The sequence below is a fragment of the Nothobranchius furzeri genome, chromosome 12 (assembly GCF_043380555.1).
Source record: "Nothobranchius furzeri strain GRZ-AD chromosome 12, NfurGRZ-RIMD1, whole genome shotgun sequence".
Taxonomy (NCBI): domain Eukaryota; kingdom Metazoa; phylum Chordata; class Actinopteri; order Cyprinodontiformes; family Nothobranchiidae; genus Nothobranchius; species Nothobranchius furzeri.
Genome location: NC_091752.1, coordinates 26,619,506 through 26,639,051, shown reverse-complemented (window position 1 = coordinate 26,639,051; position 19,546 = coordinate 26,619,506). Strand labels below are relative to the sequence as shown.

At 41.3% G+C, this 19,546-nt stretch overlaps 1 protein-coding gene across 2 annotated transcripts in view; it reads left to right on the top strand.

Moving 5' to 3' along the window:
• Positions 1-19,546, top strand: part of kcnh1a (potassium voltage-gated channel, subfamily H (eag-related), member 1a) — an 81,207-nt gene that overhangs the window by 27,185 nt on the left and 34,476 nt on the right. For both annotated transcript variants that reach the window (XM_015944673.3, XM_015944674.3), the window contains one exon: positions 17,565-17,722. In XM_015944673.3, the coding sequence (XP_015800159.3) occupies positions 17,565-17,722 (158 nt within the window). The remainder of the gene's footprint in view (positions 1-17,564; positions 17,723-19,546) is intronic.

Genomic DNA, 19,546 nt, shown 5'->3' with positions numbered 1-19,546 from the left:
ATCAGAAGTAAGATTTCACATAACTCTAGCAGCACCTTGTGAAACATCATATCTACCACTTTATTAACTCTGAACCGCTTAAATAACCTTAATTCCCTCCAACCTGACACAGCCAAGCAAAACAACGGAAGTTTCGATTTCGCCATGGAACAGAACGCATAGACGGCTTTGCCGCTGGCCGCTGCCGCGGATCGCCTCCCATGTGTCCGGTAATAAAAGCGACAGCGACAAATTTCGCTGATCGCGGTCATTTGTCGCCTCCCATGTGTCGAGCCCCTTACACTTCAGTGTATCATTCATCCATGCACACACATTCACACACTAATGGTGATGAGCTACAATGAAGCTACAGCTGCCCTGGGTAACACTGACAGAGGCGAGGCTGCAGAGTACGGGCGCCACCATTCCCTCCGATCATCACCAGCAGGCAAGGTGGGTTAAGTGTCTTGCCCAAAGACACAACAGCAGAATTCACTGTCGGGATCGAACCTGCAACCTTCTGATTACTAGACAACCTCAACCTCTTGAGCTACTGCTGCCCCATTTTGTTTTTTTAGTTGTTTAATTAACCGATAACTTTAGTTACAACTTGTCTAAGTCTGTTGGGTCATAGGTTGGGTAGCTTTGACCAAATGTTGGTCAAGGAGGAAAATAGGATATAATAAGTCATAAGTTAGGTCAATATAACCCAGCAATGACGGTGAAAAGAGCAATTGGGTATGATCACACCAATGGTTTTGTTAGGAATAACCTGATATTTGGGTTAAAACATTGACCGAATGAGTTGGGCTGATTGCAAAACCCAATTTCCTGTTTTAAAATAACCCAGTAACCACTATTTACCCAGAGCCTGGGTTGAGACAGTTTTTAACCCTTTTTTTCTTTTTAAGATTGCGTTTAGAATAAGACTTCCAAATAAAGTCCCCACAAAGGAAACAAAATGATCACTTACGTAGAAAATGAAAGGCTGTTTGTCACAAAATGTAGTGCAAATTAAAATCTATAAATGTCCCATTTCTCATTAGATTGACAGATCGTTATTTAATGGCGTTTTAAGCCACATTTAATGACTACTCCGAACAAGTTATTTTGTCTGTAGTGATGGAGAAAACAAGTCTGACCGAACAGCATCATAATGCGCTCGTTTGTGAATCCCTGAATGTTTTGCCATGGTGATGAGTATTTGCTGGAGAGCCATCACAGGATCTTCTTATAATTGGCACATTTTAATTGGTGCAGTGGCATTGCTTTGTTAAACTGGGGCACTCTCCAGAGCACTGTGATACTGACGCCTGAAAACCTTAAACACCTTCTGACATCTGACAAGGGCTGGATCATGGGAGTCTGTGGCTTTAAATAAAGGCAGCGGTTCTGATTGATCAGTTATCCTTCATGTTGCAGGTATGAGAAAAAATATTTAGTAATTCTTATCCTGTCTTAGTTTTTTGCAAGAAGTAAAACAAGCTTACATTTCGCTCACATGTTTTTAAAATGGAGAAACGTTCCAAAGGGCTTCCATGTCACAATAATGTTCATTTGCTGAAAAATGTATTTTCTTCTGTGTATTTCTTATCTAAATAGGCTCAAGTTGTTTAAGTTGTACCTTTAAATGATGCATTCAGTTATATTTTTGGATCTGGGTGTGCGTGTCCAGGATGAGCACTTGTCGCAGTGTTGGTGTGTGTATGTGTGTTACTGTGTTAATGTGGCAGTGTGAAATGCTGTGCTAGCGTTTAGCGCACGTCGGAGTGAGCTCCACACTGGGGGACTATTAGGCAGCTCACACAGAATGAGGTAACAAGAAAATCAGCACAAAGGCTTTTATAAAAAAGTATAGCTTGAATGTGGGCAGAGAGAGCAGAGCCGTTTGTGCAACTGCAGCACTTTGTTGGTCTCTCGGAGCTACTGCAGCCTCCTAAACGCTGACAAGTTCAAGCAGAGAGTATCAGAGGTCAGTAGCAGAGAAAAAAAAACTCTTCTGTGGTTTTAAAAGATGCTACCGATGGTATTTGATCCTCTCCGAATCATCAAGGAAAGAAAACTGCTGCTTGTTACAGAATTTGGAGAGAAAAAAACAAAAATGTTCTTTCAGGTGGTAAATTTCAGCTTTGAATGGACATGTTTAGTTTTGTGTCATTTTATTCAATATAAAAAAAACATTTTGTTTAGGTAATTTGATTGCATGAATTAAACACATTGACTATTGAACTTATTGTTTTTTTAAAGTGTTTTTGCAAATAAATTATTCACATGTTTATCTGGAAATGGCTAGGGTTCAAAATATTGCATTCTACGCCTAAAGTGGAAATTAACTGCTAAAAAAAAGAGCAATAAAGGAAATGAAATATTATATATTTATTTATTTATAGGGCAGTCATACTTTTTTAGATTTCTCTGTTTCTGGTTAGGAGTAGGGACTCAAGTACGCTCTACCAAGTGATCGATCTGACCAGCAATGGTTTAAAATTATGTTGCAGCTGATCATGTGCAGGCTACTGTCCTTTATATGGATTTAATTATGACTGATGTTGTAATTAAAAAGTCCAATTTAAAAGGCAGGAATTGTAAAGAATAAGAAATAAGGAAGAAAGGAGGACAGAAAATAAATAAATAAATAAATAAGCGTGTTCAGCTTCCTTAATGACCACATCAATCATTCTCAGCATGTGACTTTAAAAGCTGATGGAGTTTTAAATCCATCGATGCACTGATGCACTGATTACCAAAATAATACCGTTGAAGGGTTTTGCTGTAGTTTTCATTCTGTTTTTCAAGTTTACATATTTTTATTACCAACAGCAACACAATTTTATCCTTTTCTTTGGTCATAAAAGTAAATTTAATAAAAAAGTTATTAGTTAAATATCTATTGAGATGTGTTCATATATCCATCCATCCATAATCATCCGCCTATCCGGGGTGGGATTGTGGGGGCAGCAGCTAGGGAGGCCCAGACTTCCCTCTCCCCAGCCACTTGGGCCGGCTCCTCCGGTGGAATCCCAGGGCTCTTTCTGGCCAGCCAAGAAACATAGTCTCTCCAGCTTGTTCAGGGTCTTCCTCCTAGGGTCTCCTCCTAGTTGGACATGCCCGGAAAACCTCAACAAGGAGATGTGAAGGAGGCATCCTAGATGCCCGAGCCACCTCAACTGGCTCCTCTCGATGTGGAGGAGCAGCTAGTCTACTCTGAGCCCCTCCTGGATGTTTAAATATGTTTAGGAAATTGTAAAATAGGTATTTTTTCCAAGATAGGATCCAAGATTTTACTGACTTTAATCAGTAAACTGAAAGAAACTGAGAGTTTTGGTTGGTGGCATGTTTTTCCCTGTGCATCCCGATGTTTCTGAGAGATGGTCAGGCATCAACTTACACCAGTGTACGTCCAGGATTTCCCTCCGTGTCTGCAATAACTCCGCAATTCCAAATTGTTTCAGACTGTTTGGAGGCAATGTGTGACAGGGATAAACAAGGATGAGTAAACAATTGTTTTATTTTGTCCATGCTAAAGCATCTCGTTGCTGCTGCAGACCCTAATGACTGACATGAATTTACGGTGGCATTTTCCTCCAACAGGTCTGTGAACAAGAATGCAAATATTCTCGTCTTAAAGTTCATGTTTAAAAACAAGTTTGTGTTTTTATGTTGCCTGTTGCTTCATTTTTGATTTTTGTGTTTATTCATCAAATCTTACACGAGCTTTGCTTTTGTTTCTTCTTTTTTCATCCCCCTTTCTGTTTGCATGGCCTCCCACCCCTTCTTCCTTCTGCCTGTGTTCATGCATGGGACGTGACGGGAAGAATTGGAACCACCGAGCCGTCACTCAAGTAGGCTTTAAGTTTAATTAGAATATGATAATAAACAGTCTTGTGTTTTTATTTTGTTCGTCCATATTTAACAGATATTTGGCATAAACATCTTCATTAGGCTTCAGCAGAGGTAGGAGTGGTGCTCCTTTAGATTTCGTGTGATGCCTTGATTATGAACCTGAGAGCCATCTGAGAAAGTCAGTCAAACCATGAGTCATTCCATATATATATATATATATATATATATATATATATATATATATATATATATATATATATATATATATATATATATATATATATATATATATATATATATATATATATAATTGCAGCATCAATTAAACTGTAGGATTAAGTCTTCATGAAGTCAATATGCATTATTAATAGCAAGGAAAGTACAGTTGAAGTTTAAAACTGATTAATTGTGAGATTAAAACTGGAGAGATAAAAGTATTGACAGCCATTTTTTTCCCTTTTAGATACCTTCACTCTCTCACAGGGTAGAAATTAAAGCTTACATTTTTAGAGAATGCATCCTGTTTTAATGTAAAGTTATCAACTGGTCCTTGGCTGCAAATAAACTGAAGCCAAATTCAAAATTTCAGATGATGTGATTGCTTTTGATAATTTCCCACACGGATGGAGGTCTGTTGATGCTACAAGGGGTGATAATTAGAGGATCCACCAGCAGTAGGAGGTTGAAAGGACAAAAAAAGCATCAAGGATGAATATTAAAACAAAAGATGCTCCAAAATCAAAGACCTCAGTGCAGCAGAAAAAAATATGCTCAAACGAAATTAAGTCAAAGTTTGCAGGCTGCTAATAAACAAGAGGCGAAACAGATTTAATCCATCCTGACATTACCAGAACAAAGGTTTTTGGTTGGTTCATTCAGCATGAAACAAAATCATGCTAACATTTTTTTCTAGAGACTTGTTGCGTTAGTTAGCTAACCCTATCCCCGATTTCACACTGGAGGCATCAGGGGCGTGGCTTACTTGCATGCTTCGCTGCACACGAATCCACACTTCACACGTTCTTCTCGCCGGACTCGCAAGATCTTAAAATCTCTTGAGACTTCAAAGGTCACAGTTCGTTTATGCCATCCACCACTAAACCAAGAAGAGGAAGAAATCACATTTGATGTCATATATAATGTTATTCCTCTCCACTGCCAGGAATAAAGCCATAAAACACATAGTTGCACTTCAAAAGATGCTGGGAGTAAATAAGCTGTTAGAGCACCTGCATTGACGTAATCTACATAGATATGAAATCGCGTTACTGCAATAGTATTTTTCTTTGAAAATTACAGAGGTTTTGTTCTAAAACTGAATGTGATTTCTTGTCTAACTCTATGTTATCTGCAGAAATTAACATTCCTCAGAAGTGGCTCGCAGCAAAAATACAGCCCAGTCCTTTCTATAGAGGGCCAGCGTGCTACATCTGGGACTCACCTAAACATTTCTGCACCCCAGTCAGTTTGGATCAACCTATAGGCTATAATGGATTCTACTTAAAGCAGCAATGTTCCGGTGCTGTTCCGCACCGCTGATGCTTCCAGTCAGAAGTCGAGGTAACTCCATCCTTTAGGTCCCGTGCATCGTTTTTTCATTACTGAACCACGAAGAAAGTGTAAAATCCTTCAAAAAGTACTTATAGCTTCATGTATTATACACAAAGTAGGGATGTTCGATATTATTGGTCTAACATTAATCAAAATCTGCAATAATATTTAACATAAAAAATATCTTCATCAGTTTCTACGTAAGCGTAGAGCTGCCACCCACGCAAAAAAAATATTGGAGCGATTTCACATTAACTTTATTGTTCAAGCAATATAACTTTCACTTTCTTACAATATGTTATGACATTTGTACAACATACTATCATGTTCTTACAAGATACTATCATGTTATAATACAATTATATTTATATTATAAGTCTGTGACAATATATTGTACAAACGTGAAAGTTACAGTGCTTGAACAATAAAGTTATGATGTTATAAGGTGATGTCACTCTAATTTTATTTTGTGTGGGTGGCTGCTCACCGATTCCATAGTTTCCAGTCTTTTAATGACACAGCCTTTACAAGTCATACCCGTATTATACTCTCCAGCTTCTTATCTCTCTCAAAATGTCAAAATATGACGGATCTGAGACAAAGTTTTGAGATATTTTAGTTTATTTGGCACAACATGTAAAGTAGAAATTTGCCCTGTCTAGTGAATGCATGCTGTCCTCATAGCACGTAGCTATGTGAAGCTGAAACATAAACAGGAATCTTCACCCAAGGCTTGCCTTTTCTTAGCTGAAGATCTTTTTAAATATTTTATCACCATAGCTGTAATAAAAAAAAGAACAAAAAAAAAGGCATTACACACATCTTAGCGAGAATGAGATTCAGCTGCTGACAAAATAAATATAGCAGTGTTCTGGTGCCGATCCACACCGCTAATGCTTCCAGTGTGAAGTCGAGGTAACTCCATCCTTTTAGGTCCCGTGCATCATTTTTCATTACTGAACCGCACAGAAAGAACAAAGTCCTTCAACAAATACTTGTAGTTTCATGTTTTACACATAACGATGGGATGCTGGATATTATTGGTCTTATATTAATATTGGCCAGTATCGGCATTAAAATTTTCCATAGAAAAATAATTGGTATCAGCTTGTATAAGAAACATAGAGCTGCAAACCATGCAAAAAAATAAATCACTGGAGCGATTTCACATTATAACATCTTAACTTTACTGTTAACAACTTTTCCTATTAATGACGTAAATTGGGGGGGGGGGGGGGGGGGGGAGAGGGGGGCCCTTTACACTTCATTATTATTTTATTTTTTGTGTGAGTACCTACTTCCCTTCACCAATAATCTGGATGCTTTAGGTGGCGCTGACTTTAAAAGTTTCTTATAATAAAGAAACCTCAAAAGTGTCAGCCAGAGCTCAAACTTCTAAATTATTTTCGTACTAATAACAGTTTTGCAGGGTAAAACTAATTGCACTTTTATTTAGCAATTTGTTCTGTAAAGTACATAAGAGGACCTCAAGATTATCACCACTGATCAGGAACTCTCCAACATCCACCCCGGTCCTTTTCTTATCACTCTGTTGGTCATCTTCCAAATCGAACAAGTCCCACTGATTTTAATGAATAAGACAGAGCTTAAAAGAGAGGATGACGCCTTACAGCAAAGCAGAGTTGTCATGGTAACATACGCTCCTTTTACCTGCAGCAAACTGTAAGGAGAAAAACTTGGGATTTTTCCTAAATAAAACCATGTCTCAGAGCTGCTCGGTCTAGTTTATCTATACATCTCTTCTGGCACTAACGAGGTTTGAATGATTAATTCTGTGAGAAATAAAACCATGGTCAAATAATCAGTTCTGAGAATTTAGCTGTTTGTTCTCACTTTACAAAATATCGATGGTAAACCAGTTTTCTACAAGCTTTGGTGTTTTTGACTAATTTTAAACACAACTGGGTCGTGTGTCAAAAAAAAAAGTTAGAACAGAATTGTTATTTAGCCTTTAAGTAATCCTGCATGTGTGTGTGGAGTTTATTTAAGACCACTTGCTACTTGTGCAGCTGCAGCTGCTAATTACACACAGGTTGGACTCGATCCAAGTTAAAAATTGCACAGAAATCAGAATCATCAGATCTTTATTGTCACTGAACCAGCGTCCCGGACCCGGTACAACAAATTTCCAAGTCAGCACAACCTGTTCAACAGCATTCAAACAGCACACATAGACATTAAGGGGATCAGGCAGACTGTGAATAAAGATTACACCTTGACACAACAGGGTGGTGTCATGATTGATGCGGTGCGTGGCAGACAAGGGACAGAGCAGAGGTACAAAAAACCACCTCAGTACGAAGAAGCCCATGTTTCAGACAGCCACAACATAAAAGAGCAAATGGGAGCGGGAGGGAGGGGATCTTCCGCACAACTGAACAAGGTCGCAGTTGTTCAGTGCGGCCCTACAGCTCCACTGACCAGGAGCTGGAAGCAGGATCAGGGAAGGGGCGAGCATGTTGAGATTGAGGAATGTGTGCGTGTCTGTGAATTGAATTGTGGTGAATGCGTGTGTGCATCAGTAAGTGAGTGAGTTCAATCCTAAAATGTAATGATTTGACCTTGAGAGCCAATCAAGAAGCTCGCAGGCCCATGTGAGGATCGGGGGAAGGTGGGGCCGAGCATTCGTCTACATAAACATCCAGAGAAGTTTGAGATGTTCGGCCTTCCAAGGCCGACATGGGGGGAGCCAGATTCAGAAAATAGCAATTGTTTTTATACAAGCTTGTCATGACTCGAAGTAAGTGCCTAACCCAAGACATGTAGAATCATCACTCGTCGAGCTGAATTGGTAAAATAAAGTTCTTTATTACACAAACGGGAACAGAAACAGCACAGGGAAGTCCTGTGAGAGTGAGCGGTGCAGCTCTTGTCCTCTGTAGCGTTCGGGATGAACGAGAGAGGAGGGGAAGCCGGGGTGAGCGCTGGGCAGAGGGTGAGCGCTCCGGGAGGGGTGAGGTAGCAGAGGGACTCCAAACAGGAACAATGGAGGATGATGGGATGTGGTGTGTGAGATCCAGCGTACGTAGACAGCGAAGGTGGAGCAGGTGGCGTGAGAATCCTGAGGGGAAGGGAAACAAACACCAGACGTCAGGGAAAATCCAAAAACGTAGTCCAAAAACACGATCCGAGGTCATAAATCCAATAGTCTGAGAACGAGTCAAAACACGAACGAACAAGGGCAAACAAGTGGCTGGGGCTACCTAAACTGGTGCAATCATCCGGCACAGTGAGGTGTCTCCATCCTCCTTTTGAACCCGCGTCCCTGATTGGGAAATCTCCTGCAGCTGCCGCTCCCTCTGCTCCTCACCTGTGGAGAATTAACTCAATGCTGATGAGAGGAGATGGTGTGACTCACCTCTGCCCAGGTACATGACAAAGCTAGAGCGTTTGGCGTCTGCCTTAAGGTCCCTCAGTGGTCTCAAGGCAACTCATGACAGCTGAGTCCGGGCCAGTTTCCACCTAGCCGAGTTGAGAACTTCTCCAAGTTGCTTTCCACTCCTCAGACGAGTTCTAAAACCACATCCAGTTTGCTGGCCAGAGCGCCCAGCTTACGATTTTACTCGTGCAGCACAGGAGTCTGAATGCTAACAGCATGAGACATTTGTTTGTAGGGATCAGGCATCTTTCCAGTTGTTGCCAACAGCTTTTGAAATTTGCAATACACCAGGAACCTGTCCTCTACAAACAGCAGAAACATGAATATCATGAGTCCAATTACATAAACTGGAAAAAAAAAACTACTAGATCTGAACTTTTAAAATGGCCTCTAGGAAAAAGTGATGCAAGTGCTTCTTAAAGCAGGAATCGGACACTTCCAGACCAATGGAAAGGTCTGCATCTAAAAAAAAAAGAGCTGACGTGTACTCATTTCACCAATATAAGCTACTTTTCCTTAAATTTCTTTGAATCACTCTTAAAAACCATCCCACGTTGGCAGATTTGCAGCAGATCTGAAACGTGCATTAAATTTGTGTCAAAGCTGAAGGGCTGAAGAGTGAACTGACAAAAGCTGAAGTTTGGCTATCTGGCGGGAAGCTACGACGGATCAAGTGGCAGCTAACTCTGCAGTTGAACTTGCATTGCAGACCGCAGCACATTTGCAAAATCAATACCCCTGATGGTGCACGGACACACATATAAAGAACACCAACAGCTGTGAACTACAGAGCAGACTGATGGGTTTGCAGCTGTCTGTTTGAATCACTGAGTGGGTAATTCAGGCAGCAGTAAAGCCGAGCAGACATTTAGCCTCAGGTTATAGAACAGTTCACAGTTGTACACTTCTTTCATGTTGTAAGCAACTCATTTAGGGTTGTTCTTTCTCACTGTGGTCCTTTGTTTGTGGTTATTGTGCCAACGCTTCAGTGGCAATCTTAAACTGCAAACTAATGCTTTTCCTCTGACTCTGCAGCATTGCGATGCTCAGAGACATAGATTTTTTTCTTGCTGGGTGTCATCACTTTATCATATTTCATCTTTACAGTGAGTGAATGAATGACTCACTGTTTTACTGACGCAGAGACTGTGATGTTTGGAAAGTTTTCTGAAATGCAACAGACTTAAAAGAGGTTCTGGCAAACTGTCCGGCGCCTCAGGAGAGGAAGGCAGCAACTCGCTCACACTGTTTACAGTGGGGATGGGGAGCTGCTGACGTCAACTGAGGCTATAGTCGGACGGTGGAAGGAATACTTTGAGGAGCTCCTCAATCCCACCAATGCGCATTCCGAGGAGGAACCAGAGCTGGGAGGCCTGGGGATGGACTGTCCGATCTCGGGGGCAGAAGTTGCTGAGGTAGTCAAACAACTACACAGCGGCGGAGCCCCGGGGGCGGATGAGGTTCGTCCTGGGTATCTCAAGGCTATGGATGTTGTAGGGCTGTCATGGTTGACACGTCTCTACAACATTGCGTGGTCATCGGGGGCAGTTCCTAGGGAGTGGCAGACCGGGGTGGTGGTCCCCATCTTTAAGAAGGGTGACCTGAGGGTGTGTTCCAACTATAGGGGGATCACACTCCTCAGCCTCCCTGGAAAGGTCTACTCCAAGGTATTGGAGAGGAGGGTCCGATCGATAGTTGAATCTCAGATTGAGGAGGAGCAATGTGGTTTTCGTCCTGGCCGTGGAACTGTGGACCAGCTCTATACCCTTGCAAGGGTGATGGAGGGGGCATGGGAGTTTGCCCAACCAATCCACATGTGCTTTGTGGATTTGGAGAAGGCTTATGACCGTGTCCCCAGGGGCACCCTGTGGGGGACGCTCCAGGAGTATGGGGTGGGTGGCTTTCTGTTAAGGGCCATTCAGTCCCTTTACCAGAGGAGCGTGAGTTTGGTCCGCATAGCCGGTAGTAAGTCGGACCTGTTCCCAGTGAGGGTTGGACTCCGCCAGGGCTGCCCTTTGTCACCGGTTCTGTTCATCACTTTTATGGACAGAATTTCTAGACGCAGCCGTGGTGTGGAGTGTGTCGAGTTTGGTGGCAGGAGAATCTCGTCTCTGCTTTTTGCGGATGATGTGGTCCTCCTAGCTTCATCCAGCTCTGACCTTCAGCTCTTGCTGGGTAGGTTCGCGGCCGAATGTGAAGCGGCTGGGATGAGGATCAGCACCTCCAAATCTGAGACCATGGTTCTCGACCGGAAAAGGGTGGCTTGCCACCTCCGGGTCGGGGGAGAGGTCCTACCTCAAGTGGAGGAGTTTAAGTATCTCGGGGTCTTGTTCACGAGTGAGGGTAGGAGGGATCGGGAGATCGACAGGCGGATTGGTTCGGCGTCTGCAGTGATGCGGACGCTGAACCGATCTGTCGTGGGGAAGAGGGAGCTGAGCCAGAAAGCCAGGCTCTCGATTTACCGGTCGATCTACGTCCCAATCCTCACCTATGGTCATGAGCTTTGGGTAATGACCGAAAGAACGAGATCGCGGATACAAGCGGCTGAAATGAGTTTCCTCCGTAGGGTGGCCGGGCTCAGCCTTAGAGATAGGGTGAGGAGCTCGGACATTCGGGAGGGACTCGGAGTAGAACCGCTGCTCCTCCGGATCGAAAGGAGCCAGTTGAGGTGGTTTGGGCATCTGGTCAGGATGCCTCCTGGACGCCTCCCCGGGGAGGTGTTTCGGGCATGTCCTGCCGGCAGAAGGCCCCCGGGTCGACCCAGGACACGTTGGAGAGGTTACATCTCCAATCTGGTCCGGGAACGCCTTGGGGTCCTGCCGGAGGAGCTGGTGGACAAGGCCGGGGAGAGGACGGCCTGGAGCTCCCTAGTTGGGATGCTGCCCCCGCGACCCGGACCCGGATAAGCGGAGGAAGACGAGACGAGACGAGAGACGAGGCAACAGACTTAAGTGTTTCTAGAATGAAATGAAAAGAAATCATCACCAGAGATTTGTGGAGCTGTATTTAAAATGTAAACAGATAAAGGCGCCTTAAACTCAAATGTTTTATCTTTTGGATCTGATTTTTATTCTTTTAAAGTGTAGTATTTAATTAGTCATTGCTCTGTTGTTAAGTTTTTACGTTTGGTTCTAACTTGGTTCCTCTTGCAAAGACTTACGTCCCGGCCCGGCCGCTCCGGTCATCACAGGATCGTCGGCTAGCAGTGCCTACACCACGCTCAGGACAATCCAGACTCTTCTCATGCATTGTTCCACAAATGTGGAATGACCTACCAAGCACTACCAGAACAGCGGCTTCCTTTTCAATTTTCAAGAAACTCCTGAAGACCCAGCTCTTCAGAGAGCATCTTCTAAACTAGCACCCTCCCTGCACCCGTCCCCCTCTCTACTGTCCACCCCTTGTTCCCTCTTCTCCGTGACTGATGTCAAGTTGTTGCTGTTATTGTTGTTGTTAGCCTCAAGGGCAACATGCCGATTATCACTTGTAAGTCGCTTTGGACATAAGCGTCTGCTAAATACATAAACATAAACATAAACTTTAGTTTTTTTAAGAGCAGAAATTCTATTTACCTTCATCAACATATTCTCAGTTCTGTCTGGATCTGTCGTCTCTCTTCATTATAGCCCATATCATACCGCTTTATTTCTGTAGCACATTATAAAACAGCATGAGAGTGGACCACAGTTCTGTATAAAACAAGTCATAAAAGAAGTTAAAAAAAGCATTAAAACAGATAAAGCAATCAACAGTAATGCCACAAAGCAATGCAGAAAAGTCACTGGCAAAATACCAAATAATAGAAATAGGTTTTAGGTCACAGTTTAAAGCTAGCGATGGACGATGCCTGTCTAACATAAAGGGAAAGTGCATTTCAAAGTGTGGGGGCAGCGCACACAAAAGCCTGCTTTCCCTGCAATTTGTAGTCCATGGGAAATAAGGAATGAGCAGGTCAGACAAAAAAGATGGTGTAAGGTCATACAGAGCTTTAAAGACAAAGCCAGTACCTTAAACTTGACTCGAGAATGAAGGGAAGCCAGTGGATGTGTGCCAAGACGAGGGCAATATCATTTTGTCTATTTGTGTTGGTCAAAACCCTAGCTGCAGCGTTTTGAACCACCTGCAGATGGTTCAGAGCCGAAACAGGAGTGCTAATGAGATTTGCTTAATCTAAAAAAGAAGTGATTGACTACAAGAAATTCACTTAAAATGATAGAGGAAAGATAAAGGAAAACAAAATTGTATAGAACTAAAAATTAAAGCCACTTTGGAAGGTTCCTTTTCCGGAAAACCATCCATATACATGTGAAGATACAGCGGGATGTGAAAGTCTGGGCAGCGTTGTTGATCTTCATGATTTTCCTTTATAAATCGTTGGTTGTTACGATAGAAAATGTCAGTTAAATATATCATATATGAGACACACACACACACACACACACACACACACACACACACACACACACACACAGAGTGATTTTTGAGAAGTAAAATACAGTTTATAGGAGTTACAGAAAGTGTGCAATAATTGCTTAAACAAAATTAGGCAGGTGCATACATGTGGGCACTGTTATCATTTTATTGATTCCAAAACCTTTAGAATGAATTACTGGAACTCAAAATTGGTTTGGTAAGCTCATCGACCCTTGACCTCCATACACAGAGTATCTGTGGGGCCCAGTTGTAAGTTTCCCTCCTCTTAGAATATTCTGTGAAGAGTAGCAACACGGAGGTCTCAAAACAAATCTCAAATGAGCTGAAAACAAAGATTGTTTACCATCATGGTTTAGGGGAAGGATACAGAAAACTGTCTCAGAGATTTCAGCTGTCTGTTTCCACAATTATGAACATACTGAGAAAATGGAAGACTGTTCAAATGAAAGCTCGAAGTGGCTAACCAAAAGAAATCTCAGATAAACTGAAGAGAAGAATGGTGAGAACAGTCAGAGTCAACCCACAGACCAGCGCCAAAGACCTACAACATCATCTTGCTGCAGATGGAGTCACTGTGCATCGTTCAACTGTTCAGCACACTTTACACAAGGAGATGCTGTATGTGAGAATGATGCAGAGGAAGCCTTTTCTTTGCCCACAGCAAGGGGCGCTATACATGGAGGAAAAGTAACACAGCATTTAAAGAAAAGCACCTGCTACCTACAGTAAAACTTGGTGGTGGTTCCATCCTGCTGTGGGGCTTTGTGGCCAGTGCAGGGACTGGGAATCTTGCTAAAGTTGAGGGACACATGGACTCCACTCAATATCAGCAGATTATGGAGACCAGTGTTCTGGAATCAGTGACAAATCTGAAGCTGTGCCGGGGCTGGATCTTTAAACAAGACAACAACCCTAAACACCGCTCAAAATCTACTAAGGCATTCATGCAGAGGAACAAAATTCTGGAACGGCCATCTCAGTCCCGACCGGAATATTATTGAAAATCTGTGGCGTGAGTTAAAGAGAGCTGTCCATGCTCGGAAACTGAGCTGAATAAACTAGAGATGTTTTGTAAAGAAGAATGGTCCAAAATACCTTCAATCAGAATCCAGACCATCATTGGAAGCTATAAGAGATGTTTAGAGGCTGTTATTTCTGCAAAAGGAGGATCTACTAAATATTTAGTTTAAATATTTTTTGTGGTGCCCAAATTTGGGCACCTGCCTAATTTTGTTTAAACCATTATTGCACACGTTCTGTAAATCCTAGAAACGTTGTTTCACTTCTCAAATATTACTGTGTGTCTCCTTTAAGATACATCTAACTGAATTTTTTCATCGTAACAACCAACGATTTTAAGGGGAAACCATGAAGATTAACAACGCTGCCCAAACTTTCCCACCCCGCTGAATAGTCTGGCCACGAGCAATGAACAGAGCTCAGTCTTGGGGCAAAAATCTATGGTTGTCTTTCAGATTGTCTCCTCACACAATTAGACAGCACTATGACCAATCAGAACAATGAACAACGAGACGTGTTCATCGCTACGGAAATCGACCAATGGGACAATCTACCGTACACCCCCACAGAAGTACCTCTATCTGCTCATGTCTCAAAGAAAAGCTCAGTTCTAAATAATCCAAAGTTGATGTCAAAGGCGTTTCAAACAATGCCATTCCAGAGCCATCGTCATCTTTGTACTTTTTCTCCATTGCAGCTGTGGTGCTCAACATCACTCTACAAATATAGAACGCTGTGATTGGCCAGACAAAGATTGTTTGGTCCATAGGTCAACCTGCTGAGGCTATAATGGAGCATGGCTATACCGACCTGCAGAGCAAAGTCTTTTTCTACCGCTGCGATTGGTCTAGATTTTTAAGCTAGACAATTCCTACAATTCAGATGAATTGTTGATCGTGAGGATGTCAGGAGTCATTGCACACTATATGTGCTTCTTTTATTTTTCCCACGTCTGCTTATTCTCAATATCTGATTCACAAAGTAAACTGCTCTAATTATATGATGCAAAACTCGTCCATGAATTTTAGCAGGCTGGAGGAATTTGCACTTAAACATAGGCTGGAGGGAGAATACACTACACTAATCATCTACAATCTAAATATGCATTATTTAAATAGGGCGCACAAATGGTTTTTCCCAGCAAGGATTAGTTGGTGTCAAACTCAGTCGTTTCAAAAATAATATTTTTCAGTTTCAAAATGGAAACCAGCTTGTATTTTTTAACATTTGCTGTGCAACACAGTGGCAAGAGTCAGTGATTCACAATTTAATATAAAGTATTCAGGCGCCGGTTGAACATCCACAATGTCACCAAGACAGCCGCGTTGCTCCATCACACCTAGGAAAACCTGTCACTCAACACAGACCACCTATACATTCAAAATGTGCCTGACACAATGCAGAAGCCGTGTATCATCTCTGTGCAAAACTATTTCAAAGTTCTTTGGACAGAAATTCATTTCATACGGTCAGAAGGACAGGAGACATTTCATGGTCAGAGCAATAAGATTATTTTCTGATTTCTGATTTTTAAAAAAGGCTCCGTTCTAACTTGTATCAGTCAAAGAGAATATTGTCACTGTCAGATTAAAACCTTGTCCATATTCCTGAAAATTTAACTTTTTAGGAAATGAAAAACTTCAATATCATTCACAATAAGTAAAGTCTGTGTATTCACAAGATCTTTTTGACACTTTTCACTCAGAAGTCCATACAATTTTAAGATAAATTTGAAAAACAAGCAATAAAGCAAAAAACTTGAAAATGACAACAACAAAAAAGACATTATATGCATCATGTGAAGGCAAATAGTAGAAGGACAGTTTTTGATAGACAGATGCTTCTAACAAGGAAGCAGCGTTTCCCATGATGTCTGGTTACAGTTTTGATAATGATACCAGTTTTTCTTTTTGCAGTTTACTCAATCTTGTCTGTATAGATACAGAGATTGTGTGCTTGCATGACTCACATACGGTCCAAATCTGCCATAAAAAATAGAATCGGATAACAAAAATGAATTGATGAAGAACTATTGGACTCTTCCAGAACGGGCAGCAACAGGACTTAGAGTCATTTTCCAAACAATCATAAAGTTTAAAGGCGGTTTCTGCTGATCATAAATGGAGCTCTCTCTACACTCTAAAAATTAAATGTTGAATTTATCTAATCAAAGGAGACTAGAAGGTTTTGACTTGCTTTTAGCACCCTCTAGTGTCCGTTTAGTAGAACTGAAAATGAAACTTATCTCCTCTCTGTGCGTTCATCTTTTTAACACCTTAATCTAAGAGCTGAAATGTCTCCCCAGCTTTCCTTAGTGTCTAATGGGGTTATTCCTCACTAAATTAAACAAATCAGCTGTGCTCATGATCTAAAAAACGCTGGAAATGTGCTGCAAGCAGATTGCAAAGCCAGGTATGTCAGCTCAATTTATTCTAAGTCTAACAGACCGGACCAGCAACTCTGAAGTTGCAAATGGAATATTCTGGCCGCAGGGAGTGATAGAAGCCAAGAGGGCCTTTCATTAATCCTGTAAAAGGTCATTTTAGCGCATACTGGCTCAAGAAAATGATTTAGATAATATAAAAAAGGTGCATAGTGACTTTTTGAATATAAACTGTAATTTACATTGCAATAAATTATTATAGTTAAAAGTAAATGTACATTACTTTTTTGGATTTAAAGCTACAATGGCATATTTGGAAAACAAATCAGCTAAAAACATTTTTAATGGCTGTAACGTTTGCATTCAAATCCTAGTTTGTTCTGTAAATTTGCTAAAGCAGCTTTAAGCATACTGGAACCAGTTTACATAACTTGGTTAAGTAAATTCAAAATTTCATTTCTTAGAGTGTAGACTTTGTTGAATTACAGGTATTATACTTTATAAACAATAGAGTTATTTGTTGAAGATAATAAAAATCTTTCTTTTGTTTCTGTTGAATAACGCCTAAACATAGAAATATAAAAGTATTAGTTCCATTTGAAAACACTGTTAGTTGGAAATTAGATTTAAAAACCACAAACCCATAAAAAAACCCTTTGATTTAGCTACAGAAATCATAAAAAAGTTACTGAAACAATGAACAACCAAGATAAAAATTAAGATTATGTTTGTTGTTATTGAAAATAAGAGTATGAAATGAAATAAAAGATTAAGAATTGTGACTCAGTGCTTCTAAACTAAGACAACATCTATATAATGATAAACCTTTGAGTGTATTTGTAGCAAACATCTTTTACGAAGACTTTTTTTGTCTGAAACACACTAAAAGCCTTACTAAACATTACTTTTCATCATCTGACATCAAAAAATAAATGTTGTTTTTCTTTTTTTCAGGGCATCAGCAGTCTGTTCAGCTCTCTTAAGGTGGTCCGCCTTCTCCGTCTGGGTCGAGTTGCTCGTAAACTGGATCACTACATCGAGTACGGGGCGGCTGTTCTGGTGCTGCTCGTGTGTGTTTTTGGCCTGGCTGCACACTGGCTTGCCTGCATTTGGTACATTCATTTATTCCACTTTAAAAAAATCTTAAACTATGATTTGTCTTTGTGAGCATGAAGATCATTTAAGTTGATTATAACAGGTAAATTAATCCAAACAGGGTAATCAGTAAAGCTAATTCTGTGCCTTAATTCATCAAAATATTGTTATTTATATGTACTTCAGAGCCAAAGAGTTACTACAATTTCATTAAAACTAGTTTTCCCTCATCAATATGTAAATTTATGGAGCGAGAGGCTCTGAAATCTAATCAGATCATCTACTCAACAGGGGGCATTAGGGAGTGATGAAAGCATTAAGTTGCGTCTGATTTATAATGTTTATGAGCAGATCTGCAAACACATACGTCCTCATGATAATTTAATGCACTGCACATATTAAAACTGGGAAACTCTGTTCATAAGGATCCACATTCAGTTTTTCTCACATACGTTCTTTGTTATTTTTATTCATTTGTTTCATACAAACTAAATGACCATTGTTTTAGATGAAGGCTCCAAGCAGGGCGATGTGCGTCAGCTGTCAGTCCAGACGGTATAATCAACCCTGAATAAATAAAGCCGATGGTGCTCCTAAACCAGACAGCGATACCAGTAATAAATAGCTCCTGTGTGGTTTCAGCCGTTGCCATGGACACGCACGCAGATCTGCATCGTCAAAGTGAAAAAAAGTTAAACCAACTCAGGTGACAGCAGTAACCGCAGCAGCCCCTTCCCTGCTCACGGATGTCATTTCTTTCCTTTGACTCTGGAAAGAATGGAGGTGGATTCAGAGCTAGTTTAACACCAGCTATGTAAAGGACAAAAAAAAAAAAAAATCCTCCGGAGTTTTATGCGATAAGAAATTTTCGACTAATGCAGCAAAATATACAGTTTTCAGGCGAGGCCGAGGCTCAGGCTGAGGCCTTTTTGTGGGTCTGATGCTCATTAATTATTCAGAATTTTAGGCTTTTAATACACTTAAACAGAAGAGTGACAAAAAATACCCCCCCCCCCCCCCCCCCCCCAGAGTTGTCATGAGTGTAAACTAGATCATTTAAACAAAAAACATGTTTTGGTACCAGGCTGTAAACATGTTTATTTCTGCTGTGAAATAGGTATTTTTAACATGGGAGTCAATGAGGATTTGCTCGCTTCTGGTACCAGCCCCCAGTGGATGAGGGTGGAACTGCAATTTTTCCTCACTTCCGCATTGGACTCAATTTTCATACCCGAATTATGGGGGCTTGCTTCTACCCCTGTTTCCCGCATTAGCCGCCAAAAATAAAATAGACAGGGAAACACTCAAGTTTGAAAAAATAAATACACAAAGAGAGTCACACTGTAAAATTACATTTATGGACTAACCTTGGCTCATGATGAGGAAGTCTGTTGTTGGTTTAGAATTCAGGAAACAGCAGAAAACGTCTCTAGTTGAAGCTAACGGTTAGCATTATGACTCCACAACATGGCAGAAATCCTTCAGGCTTGTGCTATTTGTGGAGATAAACCATCAGTGTTGCACAAGCTCTTTTTACAGGACCATAGCGTTTGCAAAACGAGATTTGCCGTGACTCCCTGGGGAGGATTTTGGCATTTATAGTAGCAAAGCTGAAGCTAGAATAAACTGGCATCAGGTACCTCTCAAACCAAGACGGGATAAAGGGAGGTCGCTGGGCGCCCCCCCCCCCCCCCCCCCCGCATGTGACGTACAGGGTCGCGCATTCAGCGTCAGACGGAAGACACGTCAGACTGATTAAATTTCTTTTTCAGGACCTTTAGCTTTGATGCGACCCACTTTTTGTCCCGCTTGACGCCCCGTTCAGCCAGTGTTTTCACCAC